The 14,248-nt window shown below is 39.3% G+C and overlaps 1 protein-coding gene across 5 annotated transcripts in view; it reads right to left on the bottom strand.

Moving 5' to 3' along the window:
• Positions 1 to 14,248, bottom strand: part of VCL (vinculin) — an 80,209-nt gene that overhangs the window by 13,881 nt on the left and 52,080 nt on the right. For all 5 annotated transcript variants that reach the window (XM_075935750.1, XM_075935751.1, XM_075935752.1 and 2 more), the window contains 10 exons: positions 12,375 to 12,528; positions 10,937 to 11,112; positions 9,695 to 9,885; positions 8,331 to 8,530; positions 7,602 to 7,730; positions 6,223 to 6,372; positions 5,421 to 5,529; positions 4,222 to 4,524; positions 3,465 to 3,589; positions 2,608 to 2,793 (listed from right to left, as the gene is read on the bottom strand). In XM_075935750.1, the coding sequence (XP_075791865.1) occupies positions 2,608 to 2,793; positions 3,465 to 3,589; positions 4,222 to 4,524; positions 5,421 to 5,529; positions 6,223 to 6,372; positions 7,602 to 7,730; positions 8,331 to 8,530; positions 9,695 to 9,885; positions 10,937 to 11,112; positions 12,375 to 12,528 (1,723 nt within the window). The remainder of the gene's footprint in view (positions 1 to 2,607; positions 2,794 to 3,464; positions 3,590 to 4,221; positions 4,525 to 5,420; positions 5,530 to 6,222; positions 6,373 to 7,601; positions 7,731 to 8,330; positions 8,531 to 9,694; positions 9,886 to 10,936; positions 11,113 to 12,374; positions 12,529 to 14,248) is intronic.

The following is a 14,248-nucleotide window of genomic DNA, read 5'->3' as shown; positions in this document are numbered from 1 at the left end:
ATGAAGGAAGGATGAAAGGTTAGACTTCAATTTCCTGGTTCTGTCGGTTTGAGTCACTTTTCTTGAAAGCTTATGAAAACACTGGTTTATAAACTGGAGACCCCAGAGTTGAGGGTCATGCTAAATACAGGAGTTGTGGTGTTTGTTTGTTTGTTTTTTTTGGGGGGGGGGGGGAGGGTTAAGCTGTATTGGTGTTTTGCTCTGGTAAGTAAATATTTTAGTGGCATATTACTTAACATATAAACTACATGTAGTTAATAAATCTAGTTAAATTATCCGCTTTAGAATCCAAACCACTAAATGCTTTCTAAAAAAGCAGAAATTATAACCCATTGTCCAACAAAGTTACCCATTAAAGTGATTAACGAGGTAAAGGCATACTCCTTTTGGGATAAAACACACACAGGTAACAAAGCGCACAGAAAATATACTGAACCTCTTATGTAAATCACAGCTCTAATTGGAAAAATGACTCCAAAATAGATTTCCAAAAAAACTTTCCTTATTTTTACAGGTAAAGGGTCTTTTCCAACACAGTGCAGCTAACTCTTTAGGCTCGGTTTCCTGGTTCACACATCATCCCAAACAATAACAATCCTGCTCACCAAATTCTAGCCTAGAAATTACACCTCTGTAAGCCCACACCCACTGCCCAAAATTTGACTCTAATTGTATAACATGGCTAAAAAATTACATGGATCTGCAAAGAGACCCCAGATCATATTTTCAAAGCAGTTCAGTCAATATAGCTAAGAGAAGAGTAGGAAAGGCATATTTTGTCACTGTATATAAGCATGACCGCATAAAAAGGAGTGAGGTGGTCTCATTTTAAACCATCACTTTTCTGACCTTAAGTGCACCTTACAAACTTTTAAAATAATTTCTGCATAGTACTTTTATACAGCTAGAAAGGCTGGCGCCAGAATTAAAGCCAGCCAGCTCACAACTGCTGCAAGTTTCACTCTCCCAATTCAGTGCTAATTTTAACCATTCAGATAGAATGCTCTTTGACTCCAAAGCCATAAAATGGCTTTTAATACTATGGTGTCTTAATACTATGGTGTCCTTAGAACACACAGCTTAAAAGGGTAGCTGTTGGGGATTTTTTTTTTTTAAACAAAGATGATACAGATTCTAGAAACAAATGGTTCAAGAGTCAAATGGATGAGTTATTTGCAGTCACTCAATATAGCATGACTCATTGGTTTCTGTGATGTCCACCAGATGTACTTCCAGTTTTAACATAGCTGCCGGTTTCCTAGCTTAAAGGGCAAAAAATATCAATGGTTCTGTGACACACTACGCTGCTTTAAGGACCATGAAGATAGCATGAGCGTGGAAGCAAATCTGTATTTGCACACAATGTCAAATTATAGTTTGCTCCCCATGTAAGAATGATCTTGATACAGCTATTCTGCTATTATGTTTAGAAGGTTAAAAAAAAAAAAAAAAGCTTCCAATGTCTCCAGTTGCAATGATTCAAGAATCAATGTCCAGTGGATGGGTATGAGCATTCAAACTGAGCGGCTTCACTGATTAAGGGATGCTATGATCCAGGGTTGGTCTGCTTAATGAGCTTGGCCTAATTCTGTGACAATTTTCGTTCTGCAGCCACACAGTGCAGGCAGGAGATTCTGTGGCATCTTCCAACTGTATTTTCAGATTTAATTTTTTAAAAACTAATTACAATTGTACCCTGCTTCATGAGAGATTAAATTCCATTTACTTTATTCTGCCCCGAACACTTATATTCTCGGCTCACTCCCGAACGTAAGGAACATCTACATACATTCAGCTGCAGTTACTCTCCTATAAAGGTAGACACTTCTCTTCTGTCTTGTTAGTGTGTTTATTCCAACTGATGTAGTAAATCCACCCTCTTACAGGGCAGCAGTTTATTTGATGGACGAATCCTTCTGTAGACCTAGCTACATCTACAGTGGTGGTTAGGTCAACCAGCCACATCACTAGGCCCACTAATGGGGAGGGAAGGGAAGAGAGATAAAGGGGAGAAAAGGGAGACAAAGGGGGGGGGCAACCGCTCCCAGCTGCCACTAATGAAGTCTGCATCATTAATTTTCAAGACCATGACCACACAGTGGCAGATGGAGCATCTCCTAGAGCCATTTTTAGGGATTTAAACATATTGTGTTTAGTGCAACCAAGAACGGTGTCTCCTCCAAGATTCCACTTGTCACTTCTGTGGGAAAGTCTTCAAGGCAATGCTGGGCTCCTCAACTACTTAACCCCCCAATGAACCCCCTTGGCAGACACCATCCTCGCATCGAAGGATAGCTAACAAAGTCTGGAAACTATACAATTGTTCTTCACAACCATAAAGGCTAGAAAAATGAAATCTTCAGCGTAGTGTTGTGACAAATATCCAGTGGTTTAATCATGGCAAAGAGAATCCCAACTACAAGACTTCATTTTATTCCAGGAAATGAAAGGAATGAACAGTCAAGCTCATGACTGGTCCTAGACAACGATTCAGGATTTCTTTCAGTCCTAGATCTTTCACTATTTCTCACTGCTAGACATAAACACCTTTCCTACATCAGTTCTCAGTATCAATAGAAATGAGCCCTTTTAAAACTCTTTACTTACCTTGCTAGACCATTTCCTGGCTTCATCGTGTAGCTGCCTAGCAGCCATCATCATGGGCTGATTGATCACTTCTCCTGCTTTCTGCTCTGGGAACTCTTCATCCTTCTCTTCTGGAGGCGGTGGTCTGGGTGGTGGAACTTCACCCTCCGGAAGGGGGGGTTTTGGAGGAGCAAGTTCATCAGTCAGCTACACAGGAAAAGAATATATTCACTACACTTGAAAATACACTGGCACAAAACATGGTACTAGTTTCTTAGACATCTACAGGACAAAGAGGAGCGCATGCTGTCCCACATCTAAAGGGCTCTCCATCACAAGAAAAAAAAAAAAAAACTCACAGCTTTTGCACACAGAAGGCTGGCTCGCAAAGCTTGTGGTGCCGACCGACCAAATGTAACTAACAATTTATTTAAAGAATAGAACAAATGCTTTTCCAAACCAAATGATTTCAGCTTGCTCAAAATCTCTACTCCTCCTCTACCTTAAATTCTAAAGGTTGTCCTAGACTTTTAGCAGCAGTAAGTAAGTTTCATTATGTTGCCTCTCTCCCTCTAGCTGCGTCAAATATCATGTTTGTAACCTCCTTCCAAGTCCACTCAAGTCAAAGTCTTCCACTGACTTCAGTGGTCTTTGTATCAGACTCTTTGTATCAGACTCTATGATGAAGTGCTTCAGCCTTAAGCTTCTAAGAAAGGACTGCCAAAACTATGTCAAGTGAAAACTGAAATCCAGGACATCCCGACACGACGCCACCTGAAGAAGTGTCTCTGATAAAAGTTTTACTGTCACCGGGTAAAATCAGCACTTCACCAATGCAACTGAAATGTAACATTAATGAGAAACTGAATTGCACTTACATGAAGCTGCTCAATATCAGGGGGAGGAGGAGGAAAATCAGGTTCTTGAGGCTGGAAGGCTTCTCTGACTTTTGCCACAGCTCCCAGAATCCTATATCCAGAATCCAGGAAGCTCTTCTGCAAACCTGAAAAGAATTTCCAAAAGTTTAATTTAATACGGCCTTGTCACCCTGCAAGCTTGGGAAGGGGGGAGCACTGCCCTTAGGAGTATTTGCAGTTTGCACAATAGCTGGTTCAAATTATTTAGGTATCTCCAAAACTTAGTTACAAAAAAAGAATGTTATTTAAATAGACACAAAGTTGCACATGGAGTTTTAAATTTTGGAAGATTAATTGTAGAATAATCCATTGGTGTACACCAGTGCCATGGTTGACGGAAGAATCCACTATCAATAGCCAAAGTCGACTCAGGCAAAACGGTGCAATGTCTTGCCATTTGAGAGAAAAATCTATGGATGTTTTTTGTACCAGCACATTTCAAATATTCACCACGAAAAAGACCACAGATACAAGTTTCTTCATAGGAGGCCTCAAAAGTAGTAAGCTACAGGCTGATCCGGTTTCCTTGAACTCACTGGTAGTTTTCCTGTTGAATTTAATGGAAGCATTATGTAGTGCACATCTTGATTGCACAATACTGGATTTTTGAGGTCATGCTGTAGGGACATGGAGGAAAAACTAATCATTTGAAATTTGCAAAAGCTTCAAGCATCAAAGGGGAAAAATGCTTGAGAGAAGCGCTTTGCTGAATGCTTACCAGGATCAGAAATGTTTCCTGCCACAGCTTTAGCATCCATTACCATTGGTGATATAGTTTTGCTTAGGTCATCAGAGGCTGCTTTAACAGCTTCGCGGAATTTGGGATCCTCTGAATTTTCAACTTCCTTTTTGGCCACTAACAGGATCCGGTTTGCTCGTCGAGCAATGCTGGTAGCACCAGCGACAAGCATTTGAGGTTGGATGTTGGCCATTGCAACTTTACATTTATCTAGGTCTTTCTTAATAGCTTCTTCCGATGCATCCAACAAAGACTTGGTATCAATTGCTTCATCTACCAACCCTAGGATAAAAATTGAACATATTAACATTGCACTTCATTGTATGGAAAGGCAAATGGGTATTTAGAGCTCTGGAGGTTGTTCACCTTTGGAAGTATTTACTCTCCTGGATGTTTGGTTCCTTAGATACAGATTCTAGATTGTTAATCAAGAGAAAAGTGTGCCAGAGAAAGATACATATAATAGCACAAAGATATAGCATTATCTTCATCATCCGTATCAACTTAAATTCTCCAACCACTGTCATAGGTCACCTTGAAAGAAGGAACAAGAAAAGCCATATCTAGAACTGTTATTGCATGAACAGCACATATAATCCATAACCCACAACATGCCAGCAGAAAAAGCCACAGGGAACACAGCTCAAAAGTAATCTGCCATTCTGTAGCAGCAAGATAACCTAGAAAGGGTGGCTTTTAGAAGAAATGTGTTTTGACTGCAAGATGTCCCAGTGTGGAAATACCATGCTGAAAGTAGAGATGTAAAATCCCATTTAATTAGTTAACCAGATAAACATTGTGTGGCTGAGTTGGCAGGTGGGGGGTTGTTCCAGACCCCACCAGTTAACTAACCCATAAGCCTCACCCATTAAGGTGAGGCTTACCAGTTAATCAGTTAAACATTCACAACCGTAGCTGAAAGTGCATTAGAAATGTCTAAGTAAGTTTGAACTAGAGAATAGTGAGTAGGTTTATTTAGCATCTCAACAATAAACTAATATTGTTTGTATTATGCAACACATGTATTTTTCTAATCACAAACTGCAGGCCTGCTATTTATTTCTGACACAAAAAACAAGTTGTGCAGCCATTATTTTGTGCAAATTTCATTAACCTTCTCAGGAGAAAAACAACAAGAATTAGCAATGAACAACAACATTTCCACAAGAATTCTTTACCTGTCATTTTTTCCACATTATCAATCCATTGGTTTTTCATGGTCTCAAAATGTTCATAAGCAGCTTGATTTCCAGGGTTTCTCAAAAGGATCCGAGCAGCTGATATTACCTGCAAAATGTCAAATATTTAATACTAAAATATGGTTACATTGGGACACTATACATTATCTTGAAAATAAATTTTTATACAATTAGATATCCAGTTTCTTACTTCTAACACTCATCTATTAATTTTAGTTCCAATACAAAATGCCTTCACAGCTGCACAAAGAATTCCACTATGTGAAGAGGATTTAAAATTGCCTTTAGACACCAAGCAATTCATGTGTCACACAAAAAGTTCCACTTTCATGATAAAATTTTGCTCAAAGGAGCTAAAGCAAATGAGCAATATTATATATAGCAAGCATAGACTTATGTAACTATATAAAATAATCTTTAACGTAAACAGAGAAAATCATTTTAAGAAGATACATTCTTTTCAACTTATGTTTTGTTATGAGGAAAAAAAGCATTGAAATTACTGCCCAAGAGTTGGAGAGCTTGCAACTGTCTCCATCTATTCAGCTGTGTTGTGTTTTATAGCAGCTGAACTCAATATCCCCTTTTTTATAGCTCTACTTCAAAGGGAGCGTCACAACACAAACACACACAGGTTTCTTCATGTTAGTTACATTTTAACACAAACGCCAATGGTAATATCACCAACATCTTGCTTTGGTGAATGGGATAATACAGAAAATTCCTTTGGAGATTAATAACACCAAATAATTTAATATAATTTTGAGAAGAGCAAAGAGACCTGAGGCGTGAGTTCTCTTGCCGATTTCACAGTGGCTTGAATGCCTTCCACGGTGGTTTTATTAGCAGTTCCAACAGCAGCTGCTTTTTCTGCTGTTGCTCCAAGTCTAGCAGCATGGTTTTCAAAGTTTGCTGCCCTTTCATCGAACATCTGAGAGAGAAGAGAGGGAAAGTGCATTAATAGCAGTTAACCTTCTGAATGAGATACTTTCTTCTGTATTAGCAGTATAAAGTACACTCATCACTTTGATGGTTTGATGAACCCAAGATTTCTTATTGCTAGTCAGATGCTTTTACCAACTAGTCTTATGTTATTGCCAAGTCTTTCTAATCAAAATAACAGACATTTTAAACAGCTAATCCATCCTGTATAGATTTTTGGCAACATGTATTATCACACTTCCACTGATGCATGGTATTTCTTATATTATTCTGTAGTAGAAGTAGTTAGGAATTCCTGACACTGCAACCAAAAAGGCATTCTCTCACAGCAGCTTTAGACCCATTGCTCTTTAGAAATTAATTTGCCTACCAAAAAGTAAGTTTCATTGACGGGAAGAACGCAGCACACGCCAAAGGTTATGACTATCATTCTTGATACAGTTATTTCTAACCCATTAAGAAGTTTTATAGATTTTTCCTAAAATAGTTTACTGTGTTTATTTTAAAAGAGAAATAAAACAGAAAAGAATTTTCCATAGACAGTTATAATAAAGTGGATATTTATTCTAGAAACCAAAGTATTCTGAATAGAAAAATGTCTCTCTCCACACACACTTCGTTTTATGCGCTATTTTCTAAATACATGCTCTAGTCTTAAAAAAAAAAAAAAAAAAAAAAAATCTATCCTGCAGTAAAACCAAATCAAATCCTCAGGCATCTGGAATCATTCTGGCTTTGTGTCAGCCAATTGGCTAAGTACAACTTCCAAGTACAGCACTTGGTACACTTTGATAAAGCCAGTGATCAGAAGCACAGAAAATGAGTTTCTGGATGAAAAAAAATAGATCTAACCCATTGATTGATGAGTTCTTGCAGGGATATGATCAGCATTTGTTACATTTAAAGATAGAAAAATGATTAACTAGTTTTAGTACCCATCTGTCATATAAGTAGCTTAAGAACGTTGACCACATCGTGACAGGAAGACCCTAGGTAAGATCCTAGGATTTCCTGAATGTTTATGGACTAACTTTTCCAGGGAATCATGACACAACCTTCAACTCCCAGCAGTTCAGAAGTTTGCATCAGACTGCTCATCCGTACTTTATTAGCAATCATGGATCAGAAGACTATGGACAAGGCTTGTCTTGTACAACTCTGTAGTTAAGCATAAGAAGCTTAATGTAAGAAAATACTGGTCATCCCTACCACACTTACCTCATCTCTGTTGGGTGCATCAGGAGGTGCAGTGGCTGCCACTGCCAATAGTTTAATTGGGGTTGTAGTGTCACTAAAAACATCAGAAACCTCCTGGGTCATAGTTTCTTGCATCCTTGTTTTCAGATCCTTAAAAATACAGCATGAAAACCATAAGATTTTGTAGGACCTTGGAATCCCAGGAACAGTATTCTTGCAAGAACAGTTCATGGGGCCACACAAAATGGCAACTCGCAAAAATATCCTCCAAGTATTTTTAAACATAGTCATCTGTAATATTAACCCTTTAGCTACTAGTGATTATACATCAAATTAACATTGAGAGAATAAGTAGTATAGTGTGAGGTCCTAGATGGTCCTCCAATAAGTAGCTGCAGCTGTGATATTCTAGGTAAGCAGAAAAAAACCCCCTTCAAATGACTGGCTGTTTTTTGAATGTCCCCTTCCATGTACAAAACCCGTCCTGCTCCTCACCAGGAATTACAGCTAACTCTGCCAATTAGTCTGCCTATCTCACAGCACACCAAGAATTGGTCCCCAACGTAGGAAATCAGGGGAGTCAATTCTTACTGAAGCTCTACATTCCCAGTGAACCCTGCTTCCGCAGTCAAGCATCCAGTGCTATACCATACTGAATGTAGTACTTATGTACCCGCCCCACCCGCATGAGCACATAAGCATTTCAACTGCGGTAAAATGGCGACCGTGCTGCCTAGAGTAGAGTTTTACCTTCAAAGAATCCTGGAGCTGGGTGGCAACCGCCCGAGCCTGAGGAGACTCTCCCTCTCCTCTTGCTGCCAGATCAGCTAGCTGGGCAGCCAGCTGTTCTACACGATCACACTTGGCAAGCAGGTCTTGACGATAAGGCCCCATCATGACATTGGCTAAACGCCGACCTTCAGCCACCAGTCCCCGGATTGCAGCCTGGCCTACAACAGAACGGAGTACTTCAATAATTCAAAACCCCAGAGGTACAGGGAGCAACTCAGTTTTACTGTCAAGCGAGTAGCAACTAAGGACTAATTTGGTTCAACACTTAACCTTTGGGTTATTTAGCTGTATTTGAAGAAGGAAATTTGTTGTACTCAACAGCATTTCAAACCCAGTGATTTCAAACACAATGATCTGCTCCCTGCACACCTCACTACTATGATGAATGAGATCATAAAAGGAAGATTTCATAGCAATCTTTACTGAAACTATTTTTTTGGACAAAAGCTATTCTACCAGCTAGAAAGCTGGTCAGAAAACTAGGAAAACAACACAAATGTGGAGGGATGGGGATGAATCATTTGTCTTTGTTAAAAAGGTTGCACTGATTTTCCCACCACTTCCAATTATTAACGGTACAGCAACATCTGAATCATTACTGCATTCTTGCAAGTGTCATACCATGACAATTTGATTGCTTTTTCTATTGCTTGCAGGTAACAAAATGATACTGTTGTTCCATGAGATCGTGCAGGAACTTATGTGCACAAGGGGAAACCATATATTTAAGACAAGCCTTACATCTACTTTTTATTTACATGTGAATTAATTTCCTAATTTGCCAGCTGATATACAAATGTATATTGTAGGCACCACACCTGAATTACAAACTATACAAAGCAGTGTACAAAATATTGCATTATGTTTCGTTCCATTATGATATGTTCCTTTCTGGATGGGTATTAGAAAGTAACTTAAAAAGCATATTTGGCACCATTTGATGACTTTTTTTTTGTGAGCAAAGTGATTGTAAACCAATTTTTATTTAGGACAGTAAATGCATGTTAAATTCTCAAATCCAGTTAATCTGACCATCACCTTGGAAAGAGCTTCACATTTTTCTTAGCCTTGGAGCCCTTTACTACATTGCAAGCTCTCCCATCTTTGAAATGATGCTCATTCTTCTCTGCTTAAGTTCAAGTGGAGGATCAATTACCACACTTCATTAGCAGAAGCACAGAAGGCTGCTTGAAGCTACAGATGTCAGACTACACATCTCCACATAAATCAAGTCTCAAATGTGCTCAACAAAATCTCAGGGGAAGCTGTTTTATGGTTCGGATTTATTATGAAGCCAAACAGTGATTCAGCAAACAGCTCACCTACTCCACGGTCATCAACTGTAGGATTGTCAATCCACCGTTGGGCTTGCTCAATCTTGCCCTCCAAATGAACAGCTGCCTTAACTGGCCTGGTGTTTGCTACTGCCCTGTTTGTTTTAGACTGCAAATTCTGCAGCGATGTCGCTACTTGCTTAGCCAGTACTCGGGCCTCTGGAGAGTCTCCTTTTCCACTGAAAATCCAAGTTGAAGTCACAAGCTCAACTGACATCAATACATGATATTAAATGTTTATGAAAACAGATACAACTGTGATACTTCCATGACTCAGTTCACTAATACGACTATTTTTTAGTGATCACATATGACAAAGTGGTACACATTATATGCACAAAACAGAAATTAAGAATAAAGACAGACACCGGGCTTTATTTACAGCGTTACAAAGATATTGATGCACAGACTATAGGATTTTCTTCAGATTTTGCTATCCTATGTTAAGAGCAGTAACTACAAATGGAAGTGTCAGATTTAATATTAAGACCACTGCTGACACACACATAAGTGTAACTTTCATCTGCCATCATGCATCTTCTTTTCAGATCCAATACTGAAACACTGTCTTTGGCGAAACATTGAACTAAAATTAAGAGATACTTGTGGGACCATTTTAATGCTATGCTTTTCTAAGATTTATCTGTAATTAGGAAACAGGCATGAGGATTAATGCTCCAAGTGCTTGAAAGGCCATCTAACATTGGTAACTTTCTTAAAGGACCAGAAATATCATTTGTCAAGGCGTTTGTATAAGTAAATGCATAAGTGCTCCTTAAGTAGCATTACAGACAGCGAGCAATATTCTGTGTTAAAAGCTCCCTTGTGCTACTCCAGTGGTGCCAAGAGGACAGTTTTTGGCTATAACATGCCTGTAGAGAACTCGTTCGGCAGAGGACACAGATATCTTCTTATAGGGGGTCCTTCAGTTATCTGATCTTCAACATTAGAGATACAGGACAGGAAAGAAATCTCTTGCTAGAAGCTACTAGTAAAATAATTTGAAGTGTAAAACTAGGATATTCTCTGTCCCATGCAAATGTTTTGCTCCATGCAGGAGGAAAACTCATAGTATGAGACATTCATTCTCAAGAGAACAGCTAATTATACTTTCAAGAGGCAAATTTCTCTATACAACTACTTTGAATCTCCCAATCTGTCGAATTCATGCACTCAAACTATAAGTGCAAGATGATCGGATACTACAACGTGCACTGTATAGATACATACTGTCTCCGTAGATCTGACAGTTTAGCAGTCAGAGCAGAGATTTCTCCCAAGGAACGCAGAATGTCATCTCTTTCTTTGGGGTCCTCACAGAGTTCTGCAATCTTCCTGGCTTCAGCCATAATCCCCCGAATATGTTCTTCCCCTTCAATTCCCCCATTAGGGTCTGCGAGCCAGTTCTTTACATAAAGAAATACGTGAGACAAAGATTAAGTCTTCTAACTCAGGTAACATCTTTTGAACAAGGGAATTTCACAGAAAGGTTCTTATATTGGTCACACGCCCTGATATTCTAATGATGACCAGGTGTTTTGTTATAAGAGGCAATCCCTATTAAAATATGCATATATTAGCGACCATTGTCAAGTCCCCCTTACAGGAGGGCTGTGTCTAGACTGCATCCCTTTTCCGTAAAAGGGATGCAAATTAGACACATCACAATTGCAAATGAAGCGGGGATTTAACCCCCTCCCGCTTCATTTGCATAAACATGGCTGCCGCTTTTTTCCGGCTCGGAGCTTTGCCGGAAAAAAGCACCAGTCTAGACGCGGATCTTTCAGAAAAGGGTTTATTTTCCGAAAGATCCGCGTCTAGACTGGAGCTTTTTTCCAGCAAAGCTCCGAGCCGGGAAAAAGCGGCAGCCATGTTTATGCAAATGAAGCGGGGGGGATTTAAATCCCCGCTTCATTTGCAATTGCGATGTGTCTAATTTGCATCCCTTTTACGGAAAAGGGATGCAGTCTAGACACAGCCATAGGGTTTTTCACTAGTATACTTTAATTATAAGTGATTTAAGTATACACAATTGTTATATACTCACATCTCTCAGAAGTTTGTTTTTTTTAGCAATGTAAAATCTTTTTAGGAATATAAAAACATTGTTATTTAATGGAGCACATGGCCTATCAATTAAAGATTAATGTTTGCTGTCATAAAGAAGGTACTACATATCCTTCTTCCATTATGAAGCTGAATGAACTACCTTCTTGGTCAACAATGGACTGTTTGACTATTTGCATAAACACAGCAGCATTCATTCTGCATTTGTGCTTCCCACAGAAAGCCCAAGGGAATTCAACACAGCAAAAATTTCATATAATTGGCTCCATAAATTCTTAAACAAAAATACTGTATCCAAAATTAGACTGTACCTCCTTTCTTTCCAGAAATGTATCAGTTTACATCTGTGTTAAAGAATTTCCATCTTTTAGGGAGAGGAAAGGGGAGGAGAGTTTGTGAGAAACTGTAACAGAATTCCTGCAAGCTCCCACTAGATAGTGAAATCAGAAAGAAGAGACTTACGTATGTTCAAGAAAGTGTCCCTAGCATGTACCTCATGTAAAATAATCACAATGTGTTTGAGGACAACCCTAAGAGTTTAGCACAGTAACTTAAAGGCACAGTTTGAGAGATTTCTGGAATTCATAAAATTACTAGGTACCTGAGCAGCATCAATTTTTTTGGCAATTGCCTGCTTAGAGTTGGTCATGGCCTCCAATTTGCGGGCTGCATTTTCCACTTTTGCTGTAAGCAAATCCAGACCTTGAGACACCTGCTGTGCTTTCTGCATGGCCATTGGTGTAGCACCTTGTCCTCTATTCAAAAGAAAGACAAAGATTGCCATAGGAGTGGCATAGAAAATTCAATTTAATCACTTTTCATCAGGTCTCACCACAATCATATCACAAAGTGTTTAGAAGACATTTACAAAGTATGCTGGGTAGTAGGAAACAAGAAGGCAACAGCTCACCTAAACACTGGCTAGGACACAGTTGCCTCTTAAAAAGAAAAGAGAAATGCTGCCTGTCTCTTTCTAGAGTTCTACATGCAGCATCGGCACATGAACTGAATTTCTGAAGGCTCCATAGGCAAGGAAAGGGCATTATGAAGGTAGAGTGCAAATGAATTAGCCATGGCAGGGCCATGTATCTACTTCCTCTGTTTATTCCTCAGTTTCCCCAGCACTCCTAGGACAGTTTAAGCAATGATACTCGGGGAAGAATGCTTTGCCACATCTCCATATTGAATGCAGCAAGGAGGACTGGATTAAAATGAGCTATGTAGGCTTGTTTCCCATGTTTACACCAGTTCAAAAGACAGAATACTAAAAAACAGGTAGGGCATCTTAGTAAACAGGCACCCCAAAGAAGGTTATTGAAATGTACATAGGAGATCAGCAGGGCTCTGCAGAAGGAGAAACCACCACAGGTGGCTGTTCAAACATTTAGAAATAAAGTACAACTGAAAAGGAAAATATTATTTCAAGTAAAAGCCCAAAACTCTTAGGCCATGTCTATGCTACAGGTAAGATTGAAGCAGCCGCAGTCGATCTTCTGGGGTTCAAATTAGCAGGTCTAGTGAAGACATGCTAATTAGAAGTGAGAGAGCACTCCCATCGATGCTGGTAGTCCTGCTTCTATGAGGAGTAAGAGAAGTCGAAGAGAGAGTGTGCGCCCTTACACTTCCCATAGTGTGGATGGCACCAAAATTCGAGTTAAGCTACTTCAATTTAGCTATGCAATTAACGTAGCTGGAGTTGTGTATCTTCATTCGAACTTATCCCCTCGAGTACACCAGGCCTGGCAGTATTTAAGTGTGGTTATAGGAATCTCAGGAGCTAAGTGTCTGAAGTACTAGGGTTCATAAAGAGATGTTTCCTCCTCTTATACAAAAAAATCCCAAAAAACATTATGTTAGTTTAATAGAGCAGACAAAAATTCAATAATAATAGATCTGAAGGTCCCCTTCTCCTAAATCAGGCCATATCTCAGGATATGCTTGTTCAACCCTAAACTTTGGGAGGAGGGATAACTCAGTGGTTTGAACATTAGCCTACTAAACCCAGGGTTGTGAGTTCAATCCTTGTGGAGGCCATTTAGGGATTTGGGGCAAAAGTTTGTCAGGGATGGTACTTGGTCCTGCTGTGAAAGCAAGGGACTGGACTTGATGACTGTCAAGGTCCCTTCCAGTTCTAGGAGACAGGCAATCTTCATTAACTTTGAGAAATTAGGTATAAGGATCTTTTTTAGCCAGCATAGAAATTAACAGTTTAGAGTAGGGGACAGAGGAACTCATCTTCCTAGATGGCTCAAGCCAATACAAGACTTGAGTAACAAGAAAACTCATCTTTAAGACTGAATTTGTTTTTGATGCTCTGAAAAAGAGCATAATTCCAAGGCAACTACTGTATTATTTCTTTATGGATCTGCTTTCAGAGTGAAGTGTAAGCAAAAGAATCCCAGGCTCTTTAAGGCCAAATGTAAAACAGAAACAAAAAACAGCAGGTGAAGACAAACTTCTGTATTATTTATCAGG

Source organism: Pelodiscus sinensis, chromosome 8 (genome assembly GCF_049634645.1).
Source record: "Pelodiscus sinensis isolate JC-2024 chromosome 8, ASM4963464v1, whole genome shotgun sequence".
Classification (NCBI taxonomy): Eukaryota; Metazoa; Chordata; order Testudines; family Trionychidae; genus Pelodiscus; species Pelodiscus sinensis.
Note: the sequence above shows the minus strand (reverse complement) of the source record. Positions and strands in the feature narration are given on the sequence as shown.